A 22,431-nucleotide genomic window follows, 5' to 3' on the forward strand; every position below is an offset into this window, starting at 1 on the left:
TCTCAGCCTTGACCCACAACGGTTGGGCTTTGAGGTAGCCACCTGACCCCGTGCGATGGTGAAGCTTCTTCTTCGCAGCATTTTTCTTATTTGTCGCTGACATCTTCTTACTCTTGCCCGATGTCTTGTGGGCCAGAAATTCATCCCACTGATCTCTGATCTTCTCATACCGGCCGGTGAATTCTGGTGTCTCTTCTTTGTCGACAAACGTTGTTTTCAGCTCATTCTTCCACCTCCTGAATAGTTCTGCCATCTTCTTAAGATCATGAGACTTGATCAATTGCTCTTTAACTGGCTTCTCCAGATCCTCCTCTAGCGGTAGGGTGAAATTTGCCTTCAGCGCGGTCCAAAGATCATCTTTCTGCATATCATTGACATAAGACACCTCAGGGTCATCTTTAGCCGGCTTATACCACTGGTGGATGCTGATCGGGATCTTGTCCCTAACAAGAACCCCACACTGAGCAGCAAATGCTTCCTTTGTCCGGATGGTTCAATCGGTTGGCCATCACGCGCGATTGCTGTGATCTCAAACCTTTCATCCGAGCGCAACTTTTTCTTTGGGCCTCGTCTCTTTACCGAAGATGTGCTCGATCCGGAGGGCTAGAAAAAAGAAGAAAGATGAGAGTTATTAATTAATATGTGTACATACCAAAAACAATTAATGCATCAATTAGCTATAGTCAGCACATGCTTAATTAATATATATACCTGGCCGGACTCCGTTCGGTCACCGGAGTCGTCATCACGGTGTCCTTCTTCCACCGGCATTCGGTCACCGGAGCCGTCATCAAGGTGTCCTTCTTCCACCGGCATTCGGTCACCAGAGCCATCATAATCATGTCCTTCCTCCTCCATTGTTCGATCACCGTAGTCTGCTTCTTCACACTGTCCTTCCAGACCATCGGTTTCGTTGAGAAACGACATGACGGCATCACTTCCGGCTGCGATTATGTCCCCCAACATCGCTTCTGTTTCTTCGTCTCGGGGGTGCTCCATAGTTTCTGCAAATATTTACAACATGGAAATTATTATTCAAACATGACAGATGGATATATTAGTGGCAAACGTAGAACTAGCTAGCTAATCACAATAAGGAATCATATTAGTGGCCTCGACGCTTCTCTAGGGTTTGGGGTGGCCTCGGCAATGCTTCAAGGGTTTGGGTGGCCTCGACGACAACACTCTTTTAACTTGTTAAATTTGGCTGGCCTCGAGAGAGTTTGTCGGGTAGGGGCGCGGCGGGAGGGGGTAGGAGACCGACATCGTTTTTTTCTAGGGTTTGGGTGTCCTCGAGAGTTTTGGTCGAGCGAGAGGGTCGGGGGGGGTGCTCTTGTGGTATAAGTTATCACGGTCGAGAGCGGGTATATATATCGACCGCCCCTCATGTCGAAGTTATTCGGGAGGGGATTATATCGACAACAACGACATACATACATGGGAAAATAATGTTATCGAGGAGGGGGTATATCGACCCCCCCCCCTCATATTGAAGTTATCGGGAGGGGGTATATCGACAACGACATACCCGATAAAAAATAAGACGACGAAGAAGAAATAAAAAGATGAGAAGATCGAAGAAAAAAAGAAGAAAAAAGGAGAAGAAGAAAGGAATAGAGGAGAAGAAGAAAAAATAGAATATTCTTCTTCTCTTTTTTCCCTTTTTTCCTCTTCTTATTTATTTCTCCTCTTCTTCCTCTCCTCTTCTTCTCCTTTTTCTTTTCCTTCTTCCTAAACTAAACATAAACTAAAATAATCCTAAAACTAAACGAAACTTCTCCTCCTCCCTTTCTTTTCTTCATCTTTTTTTCATCCTAAAACTTTATGAACAAAATTACAACAGAAAAAAAAACAATAAAAATTCTATGAACAAAATTACAATAGAAAAAAAATAAAAATTCTATGAACAAAATTACAACAGAAAAAAACCATTAAAATTCTATAAAAAAATGACATATTCTTTGCATATGAACATACAAACATTTGCATATTCTACAATAATATCACCAAAAAAATTCTATGAACAGAAAAAAATCCGAACTTTTGCATATGAACATACATACATCATCATCGTCATCATCTACTACTACAATATGAACAAAAAAATCTATATATGTGAATAGGGCCTTCGTCGGCGACGTCGGGGCGGGCGGCGGCGGCATTGGGGCGCGGGGGGAAGGGGGAGAGGAGGGGAAACATCGCGGTGAGGCTCATAGTGCAGGCGAGCGGCGGCGAGGTCGGGGCAGGGCTCGGCGACGGCGAGGTCGGGGCAGGGCGCGTCGAGGTCGGGGCAGGGTACGGCAAGGCCGGGGTAGGGGTGACGGCGACGACGGAGACGGCGGTCGGGGGCGGCAGCCTGGCGGCGTCGATGTCGTCGGGGCGGCAACTGCGAGATGAGAAATGGAAATTTTCACAAGTCTTGCTTATATACACGAAGCATTGGTCCCGGTTCGTGCCACCAACCGGGACCAAAGGTCTCTTTTCAGCAGCCCAAAGGGCGGGGGGTCCCGGTTGGTGGCACCAACCGGGACTAAAGGGGTGGCATTGGTTCCGGTTGGTGCCACGAAGCAGGACCAAAGGCCCCCTTTCGTCCCTGTTCGAGCCACGAACCAGGACCAATGGTCTTGTGCTGGAACTGTCGCGGTGTGGTGGGATGTTTAGTCCCACCCCTAGCCGAGAGGCTTCGATAGTGGTTTATAAGCGTTGTTGCGCTGACCACTTCGAACTCCTCTCTAATGCAGGCTTACGGGCCTAAAGTCACTTTTATCTGCCTATGGGCCTACTGGGCCTAATGCGGGCCTGAATCCTGGTCCATGGGTGGGTTTCTAGTCGTATTCACGCCGTGGTGGCCCAGTAGGTGGCATTTTTTATTTTTTCCAGTTTTTTTATTATCTTTGTTGCTTTATTTATTTTATTTTGTTTTTATTTACAACAAAATACTTACTATTTTTCAGTGATTCTTTTTGATTTTAGGTAATAAAAATAATAAACTTTCTGTTAGTGCCATTAGTTTTCCAATTTGAATAGTTTAAATTTGAATTCTTTGAAATTTGTGTGAGTCACTACTTTGTGATTAACTTTACTATAAAAATAAAATACTTGCTGTTTTTCAGTGATTCTTTTTGATTTTAGGTAATAAAAATAATAAACTTTTTGTTAGTGCCATTATTTTTCCAATTTGAATAGTTTAAATTTGAATTCTCTGAAATTTATGTGGATCACTAGTTTGTGATTAACTTTACTATAAAAATAAAATACTTACTGTCTTTCAGTGATTGTTTTTTATTTTAGGTAATAAAAATAATAAACTTTCTGTTAGTGCCATTGGTTTTCCAATTTGAATAGTTTAAATTTGAATTATTTGAAATTTGTGAGAATCACTAGTTTGTGATTAACTTTACTATAAAAATAAAATACGTACTGTTTTTAGCGATTCTTTTTTATTTTAGGTAATAAAAATAATAAACTTCCTGTTAGTGTCATTAGTTTTCTAATTTGAATAGTTTAAATTTGAATTCTTTGAAATTTGTGTGAATCACTAGTTTGTGATTAACTTTACTATAAAAATAAAATACTTACTGTATTTTAGTGATTCTTTTTGATTTTAGGTAATAAAAATAATAAACTTTCTGTTAGTGCCATTAGTTTTCCAATTTGAATAGTTTAAATTTGAATTCTTTAAAATTTGTGTGAATCACTAGTTTGTGATTAACTTTACTATAAAATAGATTTTGGAGTGATTCTTTTTCCTGTTATTTAATATTACAGTGTTTTATCATTATATTCAAAAACATTTTTTATATTTTAGTTTCTAACAATTTTTTTATGATAATTCTTTTTGCTATTAAAGTTTCTAACAAAAAAAGTTATTTATGAAAATTCTTTTTGCTTATAATGTTTTGAACAGAAAATACTTTGATAATTTTAGTTGTATAAATTTTATATAATTTTAGTTTCAATAATACTAGAGGTTTATGAAAGCTTTTTAGTTGATTCCTTTTGCTATTAGAGTTTCATTAAAGTTTTCTAGTTCATTGTTTTTTCTATTAGAGTTTCATTAAAGTTTTCTAGTTCATTCTTTTAGTTTATTATTTTTTCTTTCAGAGTTTCATAAAAGTTTTCTAGTTCATTATTTTTGCTATTAGTTCATTCTTTTTGCACTAAATGATCCTGAAATTGAAAACCACTACAAATGAACTCTGAAAAGGTTGAAAGTTGGCATGGTATCATCATTTCACCCATATAGCATGTGCTAAAAAGTAGAGATGGTTACGGCAAAAACTAGATGCACTTCGTGTACAAAATGCACAATCTCTTTCGAAGTATCAGGGTTTCATACGAAAACTCATCTATTACAAAGGGATTTCATTTTTTTGAACTTATTTGAACTCCAGACTTTTTGTGTGTTCATAATGCACCATTCAAAGCCACATCATCAATTTTCAACCCTTTCTGACTTCATTTGTTATTTTTTCATGTAACCATTCTGCTTGTTTGCCTCAGCCACTTCGAGAAACATAATTATGTGTGTCTGTCATCGTACATCCATTGCCGGTTCATCTGCTTGCATTATATATAATTATGTGTGTCAAAAACCATTACAGATTCACATGGATAGATAAATGACCAAATTAATAAAAGTTCATCATCACATTAAAACCAAAGTACATATATAGTTCAAATTGAACAACATATAGCTCTCCAGAGCATCTACTTAAACCATACATTGAAACTATTTAAAACATTTCAATGCAACAACAAATGCGATCATTATCACACAACCAAGGTAACAATTGAACCAACGGTATAATGCTACCAAGCCTCGATATGAATGGCATATTTCGTAATCTTTCTCATCTTCAACCGCATTGCATCCATCTTGATCTTGTGATCATCGACGACATCCGCAATATGCAACTCCAATATCATCTTCTCCTCCTCAATTTGTTTTTAATTTTTTCCTTCAAGTAATTGTTTTCTTGTTCAACTAAATTTAACCTATCGACAATAGGGTCGGTTCGAATTTCTGGTTCAACTACCTCCTAGATAAATAAAACTATGTCACATTGGTTGGCATAATTGTCATAAACAATAAATGAACCAAATAGTTATAAGAAGATAATATATACCACATCTGAATCATAGTCAGGACGAGGGCCGACGGGGGCGGTTACCAAAACCATCACACTATATTATAACAAGCAATAGTAATAGTAAGAAAATTAGACAAGTATCTATCTAAAGTAAGAATATGTTTTCTTTCAGAAAGAAGATAAGAACAAGAGGCTCACCACGGTGGTGCCGGCGACGAGATCGACACAGGCGATCGACGGCGGTGAAGACAGGGATGGGACGTGACGGACCGCTAAACCTATGCAAATCTCGGGGGAAATGGAGCTTGGAGGTCGAGCTTCGAGAGGAGAAAGCTTAACTAGTGTGGCTCGGGCATTTCATCGAACATCTCATGTGCATAGGAGGTGAGCTAGAGCACCCAAATGCCCTCCCCTCGCCGGCCAGAAAAAACAGAGCACTGTGGAGTGCTCTGCTGCGGCGATGGGATATATATAGTCAGCTCATTTGTCCCGGTTTGTGGCTGAAACCGAGACAAATGGGTCCAGACGAACCGGGACCAATGCCCACGAGGCCCCGGCCAGCCCCCGGACTCATGAACCGGGACATGTACTCTCATGGGTCCCGGTTCGTGACTGAACCGGGACTAATGGGCTGGCCAGGCCCGAACCAAAGCCCTATTTTCTACTAGTGATGATACTCCCAGTACAACCAGGCTACTAAGATATAGGCATTAAAAGTGCACCGAAATTGTTTACACATTCAATTTGGAACGATTAAGCATTATATCTGCGTGGTCGAACGTATATTTCTTTTTTTTTGCTGGGCAAACGTACACGTCACTCCATCGATCTTCATTTCTTCGGCGCGAGAACACGATGAAGGATCCATCTGGTACTGGTGGGTGTTGACAGATACATGATCTAGCAAAATGCCATGTGGCTTCAACACCGCTTTGGCAATCTTCAACACCAAAACAAACGTGCCGCCTCTTTCAAAAAAAATATGAAAAGGTGCCGCCCCCATTTTCGACGCTTCTCCGGCGTACCATATATATACCCCCAAAGGAAAACATTTTAGGATCGAACAGAGCTTGGCACTTGATTCCACTCAGAGACTGCAGCGAGAGTGGAGACATTGCACGAGTCACCGACCTTACGAGACCTACACAGATGGTACGTACTAATGTCGTCTAAGCAATATCAAATAACTAGATTAGTGCACACACTCTATGGTCAGATTCATCTGTAGTTTATAGAGTAGTAATAACAACTAGTACGTACGTGCTGGTGAATTGGCGATAAATGCAGGTGCGTCCGCGTGAGACGTGCTTACTAATTACTCTTGCAGGGCATCATCGGCATCCGCACGGCCACCCTGCTCCTCGCTGCCCTCGCGTGGCGTAGTGTGCTCGTTGCCGCCGCCGGCGAGGCGGACGGCGTGTTCAACGTCAAGGACTACGGTGCTCGAGGCGACGGCACCACGGACGACACCAAGGTACGTACGCACGCGCGCGACGCCCGAGTTGACGTTGCGCTCTCGATCGATATAGCTCACGCATACGTGACGGCCGGATGTGTGTTGACTATCTGTCCTGCGTGCGAAGGCGTTCATAGACGCATGGAGCGCGGCGTGCGGCGCCAGAGGCTCGTCGGCGTCGCTGCTCGTACCGGCGGGCAAGTCCTTCCTCGTCGGCCCCGCCAGATTCAGCGGGCCCTGCGCCTCCACCAGAATTATCGTCCAGGCACGCATGCACCGTCCGTCTTTCCTGATCTGCTCTTAGATCTGGGCCGTGGTTTGCGTGGCTTCATCTGACGGTCAGGAAATCTGCTGCCCTTGCTTTGACTGTCGTAGGTCATGGGCACGATTACGGCGCCACCGCCGGGCGCATGGAGCGGGCAGAAATATTGGATGATGTTCTACCAGGTCCAGGGGCTCACGGTTACCGGCGGCAGCACCGGCTTGCTCGACGGCAGAGGCCGGTCGTGGTGGTGGAGCGATCAATGCAACCGCTACGGTGTGAGAGCCCAACTCACCTCTTGCAAGAAAGAACGAAAATCTTTTAATTCCTCCGTGCATTTGTGCCTTTAGATTCATTTGTCAAATCTTCGTCTGAGAGAAAGTGTATTTAATTGTCTATCTTTTCTTCAAGGCGAAGCATTTATCAGTTTTCACTCACCTGTTATTGTTCTTTTCTTTCAGGACATATATAAGGCGCCGACGGTTAGTACAAACGTGTAAAGCAAGTATAGTGTCGGAGGCGGATTTGTGGTTTATGGGGACACCTACACACTATATGAGAAAAAAAATAGTAATTCAACAAAAAGTCAAAAATTCCTGAAAATATTTTTGAAATAAACTTGACCTTCTATTGTACTAGTGAGAAAAAATTCATAAAAAGAAAATTTCCCTTTGACTTCTTTTCAAAAAAAAGACAAATTTTTGGCTAAAATAGTGTGAATAGTGACCTATAATAGCAAATAAATTTTGTCTTTTTTGCTGTGAGGTCAACTTTTGTTTTTTTTCATGGAAAATTATATTCTAGTGCAAAATTAAGTCAAGTTTTTTGTCAAAATAGTTCTTAGCTATTTTGACTTTTTAAATATTTTAAAAAATCCCCATATAGGGTGCATATAGGAACACAAATGTATTTCCCGTATAGTGTCTAGATAATTAGCATTCGCAAATCAACATGCATGTAACCTCATTGCGTACTGCGTGCCACCGCATGGATCGATACAGGCCTTGGTGGTCATGAACTGCACCGACGTGGAGCTGAGCAAATTCAGCAGCAAGAACAGCCCGCAGATGCATATTGCCGTCAGCCAGAGCAGCAAGGTCCACCTGACGCAGCTGACCACCACCGCGCCCTGGGACAGCCCCAACACCGACGGCGTGCACATCGACCAGAGCGAAGACGTCCGCGTCACCAGATCGACCATGGGCACCGGCGGCGAATGCGTCTCCATCGGCCCCGGGAGCCGATTCGTCACCGTGGACGGAATCGTCTGCGGCCCCGGCCGTGCTGTAAGGTAACAAAGGGTTACAATAAGGAGGCTTCTTCCATCTGCATTTTCTATTTACCATGCACTCCAAGAAGAGGAGTAAAATGACGTGATTGTGTTTCTTGGCTAGTGTGGGGAGCCTTGGCAAGAAGGGAGCAACCGAATCCGTGGAGTACATCGACGTAAAAAACGTCCAGTTCATCAATACCTCGAGTGGAGCAAGGATCAAGACGTGGCAGGTACAGTACTGAGGTGCCATGAAACCAAGCTGAAACCGGCCTTCTCTTACTAACTTCCGGGTGATTACACTGTTTCTTCGCACTGCAGGGTGGGAAAGGTTACGCGAGATCCATCTCCTTCACCAACATAAACTTCACCAACGTGGACAATCCTGTGGTCATCAACCAGTTCTACGCAGACCCCTACCACATCCCAAACATGGTAGTAGTGCATGTGTTCATTAACTGTTGGACTATCTGTGTACGTGTGGAGCAGCTAGTGCTAATGTTTGTGCGTCTTCTTTTGGGGATCATAATTTGCCGTAGGGGGCGGTGGCGGTGAGCAACATAACGTACACGAACCTCAAGGGGACTTCGAGGTACAGGACGGCCGTCGAGTTCGTCTGCAGCGAGAGCGGCAGCTGCACCAACATCCACGTCAACTCCGTGGCGATCACATTTCCGTACGGAGAAGCCCTGGCCCTCTGCCAGAACGCGCAAGGGGACACCTCCGGATATGTCTACCCCAAGATCCCTTGCCTTAGATAATGTATGTAACAAAAAAAATAGATAATGTAATAATACCCAGCCCAGGGTTTAGGAGTGCATTTGGAGAGAGTGTCCGGTGATGCCATCTCCCACATGTTCCCATGCTCCAATTTCAAATAAATGTGTTTAAAATGTTTCAAAAATTCTGGAGAAATTTGTGAATCTTTGCAAGGAATATGTCTACAACCCTTAAAAATTGCAAATCGGCTGAACTTCTGACTTCTGGAATGCCCCTATTTCTTGGACGACCTCTTCTGCTAGAAAACACGATCCACAAATTCGAAGGCGTAGCCAACTAAAAATAGAAAAAACAAACACAGGCATGAAAATGAGGCCAGTCGATTAAAGAAAAAAAGGCAGGGCTACGACAAATAACAAGGAAAGAGAATCAGGCCCGAGCACATGGATGACATCATCGATGAGATTTACTAAGTGAGCAAGATGGGGGAATTCGGAGATAACTAGTTTTTTTAGAGAACAGAAATAACTAGTTAAGGGTTACCCCTTTGCAAAAGTCATTCCCCACCTTTTTAGGTGGTTGCAAGTAGCACATCTGGGAATTTCTCTTTTCCAGTAGACTCGTTTATTCAATACTTTTTATCTCTTGAACCGTTTTGATGGTTGGATTTCTCGCTTTGACCTCTTCAAAACTTCCCATGTTAATAAGTTTTGACCAAAAAAATTCATGAAAAAACAGCAACCGGAAAAAGCAAATACCAAATAAAAATAAATCTGATAAAAAAATAACATCAACCAAAAAAAGATGAAAGAGAAAAAACCAGAGCCTGGAAGCATAGTTATGGTTTTTCACCTTTTTCCACTTTTCGAGAAGCACAGACTTTCTTTTCCCGAGAAGTATAGCGTGGGGAGCAAATATGTGATTTCTCATGGAAGCAGATTTTTAAAAGTGTTTCTCGCGAAAGCAAATCTATACTTCTCTTGGGTGCACATATTTTTTTTGATTTTGAGAACCACAGTTGTACTTCTCACGAAAGAAAATCCGTGATTCCGTGAGAAGCAAATATGTGCTTCTTGTAAAACCATGGTTTTTCTTTCCTTTTCAAGATGATAGATGTACTTCGCAAAAGAAAATAAAAAAGCTTTTCCTAAACCTGGGAAAACCAAGCAAAAACCTAAAGGCCAAAAAAAAATCTAATGTGAACAGAAAAAAAATTAGATGGAGCGTTCAGTACGGACATGTGACGGCTGCTGGACGCACCACTTGATACGCTCACATACCACAAAAGAGACCCTTGCGAGTCAATCTGACAATCGGGTCGGGTTTGGTCAGGTCAACCTTTACCAGACCCATGCCCGGAACACTAATCGGGTCTGCCATAAACCCACGACCCTACCCATGGGTTGAATCTCATGCCCATGCCCGAACACATCGGGTTACCCGACTCAATCAGGCACCCATCAGGCATAATTCATTTATTTATTATTTAATTTATATGCTCCCTGCGGACCCATGCACTTTCTGGGAACCAAGGATTTCTACTAGCGTACCTTGGTTCCCAGAACAATGGGTCGGATTGCCGCCCATGGCTTAGTTGGTCTCCGGAAATTCTAAAACAAAAGGTGTGCACCAGTACCGGGCCTGGCCCATTTTTGGCCCTGTGAGCGAGCGCTAGCTACAGGCGATACATACTAGTCCCCTGTATTTCTCAAAAAAAATACTAGTCTCCTGTATATCTCTTCCTAATCTTTCCCTAATAATAAAGCACGGATTGACTCTGTGGGTTCACCGTCACAATACGCTTTCTTCTCGTGTCATAATACGCTTTTACGAATCACAATATAAATGAGGTGGTACTAATCTTCCAAGCACGCAATTAATCCAGATTTTCGTTGTCCGTCGTCCGAGACGGACCACATTATTTTCCACTGGCCCAGCTTGGCCCATCTAAGCTGGCAAATGATGCAAAAATAGCGGAGGTACTTGGAGTCGAACTCAGGTTCTCCCGCTCAGCGTAAAAAGCTTCGACCAGTTGACGTAGCCCATGTTTGTGTGTTCTATGTAAGAGGGTTCGTCGAATTATGAATAATCCCACCTCGGCCGTCTACAGGGTTCGTCCAATTATGAATAGTCCCACCTCGGCCCTCTACATCCAACCATACCAGTTTATATACGTGCAAAATTTGCACATATCCAAAAATTGGCTGCTGGATGATTACCACCTAAGTGGTGAGATAACGGATGTGGGATGTAGGCAGAAATTGCCATGGAGTCCACAAGAGACACGAATCGATGCTATATATAAAAACCAGGCCAATTAAGATTAAGACGACAACATGCTGCACGTCGGCGGGAAACAAAAGGCCCTCATGATGATGGGGTTGGTCCTCTGATGACCTGATATCCCAAATATTAATAGAGTCTTCAGATATCCTCAATGAATTGCTATGCTGGAATAACAAAGAACTAGAAATTTATTTATTTACTTTGCACATGTTGCAAGGTTCTTGCCACATGTTTCTATAAATAGGGTGGAGGCAATTTATACATAGTTCATCTTTCATGTTGAGTAAGGATTTTTGACTGTCGATATGGAGCCAAAATTATGCAGAAGTTGAAAATGTGCATATGGATATAGTTCTCTCGATTGGTTTGCTTGCGGCTGCAATTATTATTCTACATGTTAGATTGCTTGCTGCTATTACTTCATATTTATAGATATTGCCCTTTTTCTCTTTTAGTTTTAAATTTTAAGAATGAACAAATAATGTAAAGAATGAACTAACAATTAAAACTTAGTTGTTCAGACAGATCAATTTACTTGAAATCATAACCCATATCCTGACCAAATGAACTATCCTTTTTTTCATTATCAGGGACTATCGTTCAACGACATGGTTCCTTGGTCAGGCAGATTAGTAGAAATAATAAACATTGTTTTTCACGTTGCAATGCACGGGCATTTGTCTAATCTATATCTATATCTATATATATACCTACTATTAAAGGGAGGTGATATTTTTGGTTTCGTCCCCCTTAGTTGGTCCTACATTACGTGTTTTCTTTGGTTTTCGTCCATGACGTGTCATTCGTATATGGTCTCCTGCCTGGTTCCTACGAGGTGGGATTATTCGACACTGTAGCGGCCGTTGCACCCTACCTACTCCAAGATTTGAGAAAAAGTCCAGCCCAACCAAAAGCCCATTGTAGAAAAAGGTTTGCGTTGCTGATCAGTACATAGCTAGCCTCAAGATCGCTGGTCCAGGAGTAGAGGATCGTCGAAGGAGGATGTGCGGTAATGCATCGCTTTATAGGGGGGTTGTTTGTGGTATCGATTGACAACTAGCCCGGAACCGTTTACGGAGGTAGCCGATTACAACGTGCACGTGCCAAACGCCTGTACGTTCTGCGGGGATACTTTTTTATCCCGTTGCAACACACGAGCATATTTGCTATGAAATATAAAGAAACCTCAAATGATTTTTTTGAAAATGTTTATAGTTTTTAGTTTGGTGTGTAATATTTAAAGTCATGACAAAAAAATATTACCTACTAATTTGAGGTGTGTGGTATTTTTTTTCTCCCGTTGCAACGCACGGGCTCTTTTGTTAGTCTATCCCTAATAATAAAGCACGGATTGACTCCATGGGTTCACCGTCACAATACGCTTCTTTCCGTGATTTTACGCTTTCAGTTTGAATTTAATACATATTCGAGGTGGTACTAATATTTTCATCTGTACACCTAAGACGTGTTTTCGTTCACCGTTCGTTGCGTCCTACCGACTTCAGCCTATTCGCTGCGTCCTAACGACTTGGGCCTGCAGGCTGGGCCTGTTCGCTGCGTCCTACCGACTTGGGCCTGTTTACTGCATCCTAACGACTTGGGCCAGCAGGCTGGGTCGTCGGCCCAGCTTTAGTGCAACGCGAGAAGAAGAAAAAAAATACACGCGTGCATGAGGAATCAAACTCACAACCTACCATCCTAACGACTTGGGCCAGCAGCCTGGGTCGTCGGCCCAGCTTTAGTGCAACGCGAGAAGAAGAAAAAAAAATACACACGTGCATGAGGAATCGAACTCACAGCCTACCATCTCGTAAAATAGACACCAGCCAGCTGAACTATGCCAACCTATGTTAATTTATAGCGGTTTTTTTTTATCAAAAGTACCATCTCGCCTTTCTAAAAGCAACCAGTAATTTATATACCTGTTCAAATTACCTATCATTAATCACCTTAATATACGCCTCGGAAATTGGTAATCGGAGGATGAGGAGTTGGTGGGTTCTTGAAAAAAAGAGGAAAGGAAGGATTGTGTAAGGCAGAAATATTGTGGGCAATCGAATGGGGCAAAAAGAAATCAATACTATTGTGGGATAATTAATTAAGGAATTGAGAAATATTATTGCATGCATGATAAAAGGATTCCTAAAAAATATGGTGGGCAATTAAACTGGAGAAATTAAGAGAGATTCCTCATACATCGCTGCATATAATAAAAAGGTGAGTCCTATATGGGTTATTTAAGAAAGGGATCCAATGCATGCGTACTTGCATTGCACCTTGTACATGGGCGCCTTTTGCAACAAGGAACTTGCTAAAACGTGCATCCATCAGTAAATGAGGAAATTATCTTATGAAAATAGTCAATTTGGTTAATCACCATGTTAATTTCCTAATGCATCCATCATACTTTTTTTATGATTTTTTTCTGCATCCATCATACTTGCATTGCTAAGTAAACGGGATTCAGGCTAACTGGCGGCCAATTAAAAAGGAAACCTACGAGACACACTACATGCTTGCTGCATAATTAATATCCAAAAAAAAGAAACAAGTGACTTGCTGCTAGGCTATTGATGTTGTTTGCTAGCTGATTACAGGTATTACCTTAATGCATGCCTTCTATTTGATGTTACTAAAACATATTCTCAATCTCTTTCTCCACACCATCTTATGCATGCAATGACCACGACAACTATGTGCTCTCCTTTTGTTTTCAGCTCCGCATGCTCGAGAATGGTCACAAACGCAAATCCCGCTTTTTATGGGTCCAAAAATTCTTTCGCAAAACAATTCATCTTTTTCTGGTTATTGGTTATCCCGTCTGAGCATGCAACATACATGATGAAACATCACACTTCAATGGAAGGTTGCATTAATTAATGCGAATAAGCTCACTGTCTGAGGTACTCCCTCCATTTTTGTTTGTTGGGCGCATCTCCAAATCCTTGATTTTTCAGAATAGGAGAGATTTAAGGCGTGTTTCATTAATCACAGAATTAATTGTGGTGTTTGGTGCATGCGGTGCTCTCTTTCCTTTCTCCTTCCAATTCTGCATGCAAGTGGGAACACGTCAGTTTTTGTTGAGGTGTGAATGGAGAAGGATTTGCATGCAGCAGCTTTTGATCTCCTTTTCACACCGCATCCCCATTCCTTGGTGTATAAAAGAAGAGCCATTTGCTTTGCTATTCCTTGAACCAGCGAGGTGGAAGCCAAATGGAGAAGGAAGTTGAGGTTCATGGAGAAGGAGAGATGGAGGGCGTCCATGGAGAAGGAGAGGTGGAGGGCGTCCATGGAGAAGGAGAGGTGGAGGGCGAGGTGGATGCCGTCCATGTCGAGGTGGATGGCGATGTGGAGATCACGCAAGGCCAAGTACAAGAACTAGAGGATGAATTTCAGAGGGTTGATAAAAACATCCAGGATCTTTTTCATAGAGTGGATCGTGCAACCAATGTCGATGCTACAGATGCAAGGATTTCGGCTAGGTATGTCCGCACCGCTAACCTCGTGCAAGATGTGTCACACAGAACCTACTCCAACCCGACATCAACTTGCGAGGTGTGCATTCATCCGGCTTTGTGCCTCAAGTGTGGCATCCGCAGTGAGCCTTCCATATTCCTTTGCTTAGGATGTAGGCTCCCGGTACCAAAAGATTTGCGTTCTTGCGAGGCTTGCGGAAATCCTTGCCTGTGTGACAACTTTTGGTGCAAAGATTGTGCGACTACGGTGGCGATAAACAAAGAAGGGGTATGCATAAGGTGCCGTCGCAACCCATCTATCTATCTAGAGGACGAAAAGAAAGTGCATAATGTGCCGGATAGTCAAGTTTAGATTCGCCGGATGATGAAAATAAAGTGAGTTGTAATGGTTTTATATGCTTCAAGTTTATGTAAGAAAGTGAGTATGAATATGGTTTTATATAATCTTATTATGAGCTTATCTTGGTGATAGAATATGTAAAAGTGTATGAGTGAACCTGCGGATTATTCACAAAGTAATCAAGGGGAATAGCAATGAAGTATACCATAGGATTTGCGCAAAAAAAAAAGCTACTGCATGATCTATGAACCTGATGGCCGCCCCTTGCATATAGGAGTATTATCTCATGTTGAGTTCAAAACAGTACATTCGCAACACTAGTAGGAGTATTATCTCATGTTGAGTTCAAGTGCTACTGAAAATCTGCCATTACATCTCATGTTGAGTTCAAGTGCTACTGAAAATCTGCCATTACATCTCATGTTGAGTTCAAGTGCTCAATTGCCTGCTCAACATATTCTCTGTCAACTGTCAAACGAACAGGGAGACATCCTTGTCTCTCTAGTGCTTTTTTCTTCAAGTGAGGAACTGCATAGTGCATAGAACCCTTGTGCTTGATGATCTCTCTCATACACGCTTGATGACTCAACCAGATCCTATTAAGCTTTTGATGGGGGTACTCAGCAAGGGATTGATTAACCTATTACACATAAAATTAAAAAACTCAATCAGTTCATAACATTAACCTATGGGAGTAGATATCTTGAACAAATAACATAAAATACTCAAATCGGTGCAAGACCTTTGCGACAATCTCGGGTAGAGTCTTGGGCATCTTTTTATGGAACATTGCTTGAATTGAGGCAAACCAACCAAGATCTAATATGTTTGTGTCAGGAGAATTAGGTGGTTGGTATATCATCCTAATATCCCAACCACCCCTTGCAGCTTCCTGCAAAAAAAGTGGATCATCTGGTTTTATATGAGTCCTAGCATTGTCCTGCTGTACGTAGATGGTGTTTCATCTATCACTCTCAGGCCACTTTTCCTTTATAGCCGGCAGTACGTATTTCACTAAGTACTCCCGACTTTTCTCCCTGTCCACTTTATCGCAGGGCTTCAACTCCCATGCTCCCCTCAACCTAAGAATATAGAAATAAAGAACAAGTAAATAATGTGCATATAAAAATTTAGCAGAAAGTAGGAGTAGTAACAAGAACAAGTACCAACCTATTTTGACTCTTCTTTTTTGCTTGCACCCACTCTGTGTAAGCCCAAACCCCAATCTTGCCATCAAATACACAATTGCCTTGAGCATCATACCTTGGTCTAGCCATTGCGGACAAGAACCTAATTTTTTGAATGTGGTTTTTATGTTTACATTCCCGGTGTGGTGCCTCCTCTCTATGACTCAAATACATGTTCTGGGTCTTCCGCGTGCGATAAAACCATTTCTCATCTATATGAACCACATCCATATCAGCCCTAAATGTGGGATTAATACCGCCTTGGGATGTTAGGCTACTTCGCTCAAGATGCATAAGAGCATACTCCACACGAGCCCTTTTGTTTGCAGCAGTCAAAGAAGGCTTCAATTCACTTGTTATTCGTCTAATTTCCTTCATCTTCAACCTACAACAAAATATCAAAAATATCTCGTTGATAACACTCACCTCCATATAATAAAAGAATGTTGACATGTAGAAAATTGACAACAATCTGATAGTATAACGCTCACCTCCGCCAAATAGTGGTAGTTGACAAGTTCAAATGTCCAGCAACTTGTTCTAATGTTGTTCTCTCTCCAGGTGGGATGGCCTCCAATGCATCTATGTCGAAATTAATCCTCTTCCTTCCTGATTTGAGCTTCTGATTGTTTTTGACCCCAGTAATGCCGCCACCTTTTTTAGCCTCCCGCCATACCCTTTGCACTATCCTCCTAGGACAATCACAAGCTAGTGCAACAGCTTTAGAAACACCATGCTTCAACCTTATACCCGTACCATTACGTTTAATGATCTCAGCATATATGTGACGCTTGTCATCTGTATTGTACTGTCTTCTTGTCTCCTTGTTCGACAGAACATCTAGATTCGTAGGAAAAATAATTAGATAAACAAAAAATATGGAAACAAAACTATGCTGTAAATATGCTTACTCAAATCGATTGGTTGTTTTTGGGTTTGTACAGCCTCTTGACTAGGAGGGTATTCGTCGGCATGGGCAAAATTTGGGTTGTATCCACTTCCTCGATAGCCAATGCCCGAACCAGTTGCGTTCTCTCCGTTCATCACATCCAAACCATTGTGTCCACCAGTTCCTTTAGAACACAAACGTGAGAAGAGAACAGCTTTAGAACACAACAGTTTTAGTACTCCTGCAGCAAACACTGCAGTTTTGGTAACGATCTGCAGTTTTAAAACATTGCAGTTTTGGCAACGCCGACGAACACATGAACACAGGACGACGCGCCGTACCTGCACTAGTGCTTGGAGCTGGTACTAAACGCATGCACTAGTGCATGGAGCTGGTACTAAACGCATGCACTAGTGCACTAAACGCAAACACAGTACGACGCGCCGTACCTGCCCCGCCGACGAACATAGGAGCTGGTAGAACATTAGTGTTTACCTCCTGTGCTGGCTGCACTGAACGTGAAGCCTAGTGACTCGCCACCGCTGCCTGTACCTGCCCCACCGACGAACGAGATCCCGCCGCCACCGCCAAACGAGATCCCGCCGCTGCCAAACGTGAAGCCCACGAACGTAGAACTTGCGATCCCGGCCCCGCCGCCGCTGTCTGTACCTTCCCTGCCGACAGAGCCACTCCAGTTCGACGAACCGGCCTCGTTAGGTGCCGGAGGCAAAGTCGTTGGAGGAGGAAGATGGTCGAACCCAGCCGTGCCGATGGAGATGGATGGAACTCTCGCTCGTCCGGTGAGACCAAGAGGAGGAAGTCCTCCGGGCGGTTGCGCTCTCGGTTGGAAAGCAACCCTAGACAGCCCACGGAGGCCAAGAGGAGGAAGCCGGCGATCTGATTCATCTTGCTGCGTCCGTGCCATTGGACCGAGGAGGCCAAGAGGAGGAAGCCGAAGATGAGCGCCGTCTGTTCGTGAACATCCATCGCCATAGCTACTTATACTGCGCGCGGCGTAGAAGGAAAATCAGGCGGCCAAGAAGGAAACTCGCGCGCGGCACGCGGCGCAGAAGGAAAATCAGGCGCGGAATCGCGCGCGAAAGGAAACTCGCGGCGTAGAAATCGCGCGCGGAAGAAATGCATGCGGAAGGAAAGTACTCGGTCCGGTGCATGCAGAGTAGGAAACGCCAGGGGGAAAAGAAGGAAACCGGTGCATGCAATCAGTTTAATGGACGGGGAGTACTATGCGTCAATTTTACATTTGATTAGGCGCATCTACAGCTAACTGGCTCCGTTTTTCCTTCCAATTAGAAAACACCTAGGTCCCAGAGCCCTCTGAGTTGCGCCTAATAAACTGTAATGGAGGGAGTATACATAATGGTTCACTAAAGGCGGGAAGGAGGACAGGGGCTTAGGAGATGTTGATAACCGACATGGACAAGGAGATGAGGACGGAAGGAAATAGGTCGAGGGATGAGATAGGTAACAATGTCTCCCGTTGCAACGTAAGGGTATCACCGTCGCGGCTTTTTGCACAAAGGTCCCTGTGCTTTTTGGGAATTAACCCGCCGTCCCTCTTTAAGTCGATCTGAGAAAACGTTTCAGTTTTTACAGAAAAAACCCTGCGTTTGTAAGAATCCAACCCGCGGTTCCTTCCTCTGTTTCATCTTATCCACACACACTCCTGCTTCCTTTCCAGCCGTGGCGGAGCAGGAGAGGGGAGGGCAGGTTAGAGAGGGAGGGAGGGAAGGAGAGCAGCAGCAAGTGTGGGAGTAGGCGCCCGGAGACGGAGAGCGAGTGGATGAGCGAGGAGAGGCGCTGGGGAGGGTCCAGATCCGGTCAAGGGCGGGGCGACCGGCGGCGGCGGCTTCAACTCCGGGGTGCGAGCTTGCTTCCTGAGAGAGGAAAGAGTGAGCTGAGAGATATGGAGAGAGAGCACGGGAGGGAAGGAGAAAGTAAGAGGGAGGCGCGGCCATGGTTGGTTCTCCGGCGGCATGGGATCGGTGCTCGGGGACGCGAAGATCTAGGGAGGCACTCGGGGGCGAGGTGCGGGTGTCCTCTATTATTGAAGTTTTACCACCATCTGGTGGTGCTTGAGATCAGAGATGGCATACTTTCATTAGCATAGGCCAAATCCCCAGCGCCGCCGGTGTTGTACACCCCTGTACCCCTCGACATCCAGTGCCTCCCGCCTGCCCAACATGAACACCTCCTCAATAGGTACATCTTGATTTTTTTTCCTTGCTAGAGAAAGTCGAGGATTGTTTTGCTGTAGCTATAATCTGAGTTTAGAAGATATACTCCTATCTTTTTGACGTCAATTTTTTCAGTTTATTTTGCTCCAGGATGGTGCCCTTTATGTACATGAACTAATGATTGTGTTCAGAACGTAGAGCAGCTTCTCTGTCCAGTCTCATGTCTTTCTCTTCACCAGAGATCAGTGAGTACTACCGAGCAAAAACGTCCTTCTCTTCGTCATATTTCTTCCTTTTCCTTACTACTACTTTTGTGGCTCCAAATCTCATCATGGCTCTATGTCTGTTCTTTTTGTTGACATGGATTTTACCCTGAAAGTTTCCTTCTGATCTAAAATGTTCTGCTATCTAAATTCATCTGTATATTGTGAATGAGTAGACATTGGTGCAGAAGCCCAATCGGATGAAAATACGGATTATAGAGAGGTGTAATTATTAATTAATTTCTTGCTTTAAAAGATATGCAACTACCAGAGTTTCTTATTTTCATCAATTGGATTATGACCAAAGTGAAAAACTTATGTGGACAGTCTGGCAGATTTCAGTGGCAAGATCTTTGTACAATTGCAGTGGCAGATTTCAGAAATTTGTAGAGCACAGGATTTACAAGAACAAGATATTCTGTCAAGGTGTGTACTTTCTACCCATTGCACTAATCTTTTGCTTTGGGCGATTGGCTAAACGAAAGTACTTCCTTTGAAATAATCTTTCGTGCACACACAAGTAGTATAATCTCTCCATTTCCTTATTTTTTATTCTTCCGTCAATAGTATTTTTTTAGCTACTATTTGCCTTTGGATAAATCACTCATACAATTTTAATGAGGTTCATTCTAGCCGTTTGCTCACGAGAACAAAAACATTTTATCTGTTGGCTAAATGAAAGTACATTCATTAAATTTGCCACTTTTTCCTGCACTCGCAAGTATAATCTCTCCATTTCCTGGATTTTTTTTATTCTTCCGTTAGTGGTATTTCTTTTAGCTACTTTCTGCCATAGCATAAATCGCTCATGTTATTTTAGTAAGATCCACTCCTGCTCTATGCTCACTAGAACGGAAAAATATATATTATATGCTTATTTTAGCGTCGGATTTCGCTCACAGTATCATGGTCATAGATAAAACAGTAATAAACTGCCCTTCTCTGTCAAACTTATCGAGTACAAAGTTGTCATGCTTGATCAGCAAAAGATTTGCGCTTCTTTGGCACATATATATCACAGTACAGTATATGATTTTCACAGTCCTTAATTTAAAATTTTCCTTTTCTGACACAGCCATGGATATCAACAATCAGTCAAGCAAAGAAATATTCATGGGAGATATACGGGGATCCATAAGAATGTGCACCGTATGGCACTACCCTTTTGTCATTGAGCCACCATCACATTTTGGTCAGCAATCAGTTCAAGCAATTCTCAGGGCCATTAGTCAGAAGCTTGAATTTACATCTGAACGAACAATACATCAAGCCACAGAAGAAAGAGTGGTCATCTCTTTTTCTTGGTACAAAGATGCCATACAAGCATTCAGACTTCTGAATCGCACAAGCAGTTTGTATATAAATGGTGTGCCATATCGTTTTAACATGGACACTTCAAAAGAATATCTGCCAGGAGTGGTCGCTGATCACTATGATTATAGTAGCCCTAAAGAGTTTGCCTTGCGTTTGCGTTCACATGTAGTTGCAGTTTTAGCCTTTTAGAAGTATATGGCGTTGCTTAAACTATGTTTCTTTTGGCAACATATGAAATGGAGAAAGTTTTGTTGTTATAGAAAAGTTGGCAATAGCAACTGATATCTGAATTTTGTTTGATGTACTTCCTCTGTTCACTTTTATAAGTCGTTTCAGACAAATGAAATTGAGTTGTTTTGCACACTGTCTGAAACATCTACAAAGACTTATAAAAGTGAACAGAGGGAGTAGCTAATTGTGCACCAACAGGCTATTAAGCACTAGGTCATAAATCATACAATTACTCATGTAATAGGCTATGCTTACGGGGTGTGATGATTTTTTTTCTTCCGGTGCAACGCACGCTGTATCCGCCGGCACTCAGGTCACAGCACGAAGCCACCGGGCGCCGGCCACGCCATTGCCACCAGTTGACCTGCAAAGACAAAGTGAATACTGCGGCAATACTTGCTGGGGATTGCACTTGGCTAGCCGCCGAAGGCGATCTATCACTGTCTAGGTAACTTCCATGCCCATGAAACTACATATTTTTGTCCCCAATTAATGACAGAACAAAAAAACAGAACACATTATAGGCCTAGTTTGGCAGCAATGTCTTTTTAAAACTGTGCTAATCCAAAACCTCAGTTTCTCAACCCAAGGGCAATCAATACCTCGGTTTGTCTAAACCATGGTTTTTCTCTGTTTTGCGAAAACCACCTATTCGTTTGGCAAATGCTGTTTTCTCGTAATTTTTGGCTGACTACAACTAACTCAGCTACACTTAAGCTAGCTGATCAGCATGTAAAAGAGGCCGTCCAATGCATGCAGCCATGCCATGCTAGCCAAGTCCTCTCGGCCACTTCTAGATGCTAGCGGGACTCACTAGATGCATGCTAGATCCCTGATCGGACGGAGAAATCACTGGCAACGACGGCCAGAAGAACATGGACTCGAGAGACCAACGGAACACAAGTTAATCACCTAACAAAAAATTGTCTAATAATTAAGATATAAATTACACTACGATTAGCAGATAATGACGAGGAGTTGGAGGGACTGACTTTTCTCTCGGTTCAGTTTTTAAAAAAGAGGTCGGGACCTCTTTTTTAGATACTGCAAAAAAAACCACGGTATTAGAAATACCACGGTATCTTAAACTACAGTATTTCTTTCATCCAAACACATCAAAGTATTTAATACCAGGGTATTTTTTCTGAAACCATGGTATTCCCAAAAAACTGCAAAAATATCTCTACATCGAGGCACATCGCCGCCACCACGATCCACACGTCCGCCCAAGCCTGGATCACCAACTGAAACTCGTAATCGATGAAAGGTTTGTTCAGAACTTTAGATCTGCAAACACAGATCTATCAGCTTATAGATTCGTTCCGTTGTTAAAACAACTCAAACCCGAGGACGGAGTACGGCGGTCTTTCGCTGTGATAACACTAACTAAATCATGCTGTGCTACTGCTGTGGCAGTACAGGAAAGTTCCCAAATATGCAAGTGTGGCA

The 22,431-nt window shown here is 42.9% G+C and overlaps 2 protein-coding genes across 9 annotated transcripts; both read left to right on the forward strand.

Annotated features, from left to right (window-relative positions):
• Positions 1-6,163: 6,163 nt before the first annotated feature.
• LOC125533839 (polygalacturonase-like) lies at positions 6,164-8,940 on the forward strand. The gene is made up of 8 exons (XM_048697175.1): positions 6,164-6,245; positions 6,421-6,567; positions 6,925-7,089; positions 7,273-7,293; positions 7,813-8,102; positions 8,206-8,314; positions 8,403-8,516; positions 8,621-8,940. Exons 1-8 carry the CDS (start codon positions 6,243-6,245, stop codon positions 8,840-8,842), a joined length of 1,071 nt encoding a protein of 356 aa, XP_048553132.1. The 5' UTR covers positions 6,164-6,242; the 3' UTR covers positions 8,843-8,940.
• A 9,706-nt stretch (positions 8,941-18,646) lies between these two features.
• LOC125539359 lies at positions 18,647-21,055 on the forward strand. 8 transcript variants are annotated; one of them, XR_007296832.1, is made up of 5 exons: positions 18,648-19,199; positions 19,310-19,419; positions 19,614-19,660; positions 19,765-19,863; positions 20,513-21,055. XR_007296832.1 is itself a non-coding variant. In XM_048702801.1 (5 exons), the coding sequence occupies exons 2-5, from the start codon at positions 19,395-19,397 to the stop codon at positions 20,938-20,940; spliced, it is 591 nt and encodes a 196-aa protein (XP_048558758.1). In that variant the 5' UTR covers positions 18,654-19,199; positions 19,310-19,394; the 3' UTR covers positions 20,941-21,055. The 8 variants fall into 8 exon arrangements, 4 of the variants coding, with proteins under 4 accessions (XP_048558758.1, XP_048558759.1, XP_048558760.1 ...); XM_048702801.1 differs by having other exon boundaries at positions 18,654-19,199; positions 19,773-19,863; XM_048702802.1 differs by having other exon boundaries at positions 18,654-19,199; positions 19,325-19,419; positions 19,773-19,863.
• Positions 21,056-22,431: the final 1,376 nt, after the last annotated feature.

This window comes from Triticum urartu, chromosome 2, assembly GCF_003073215.2.
Source record: "Triticum urartu cultivar G1812 chromosome 2, Tu2.1, whole genome shotgun sequence".
Lineage (NCBI taxonomy): Eukaryota > Viridiplantae > Streptophyta > Magnoliopsida > Poales > Poaceae > Triticum > Triticum urartu.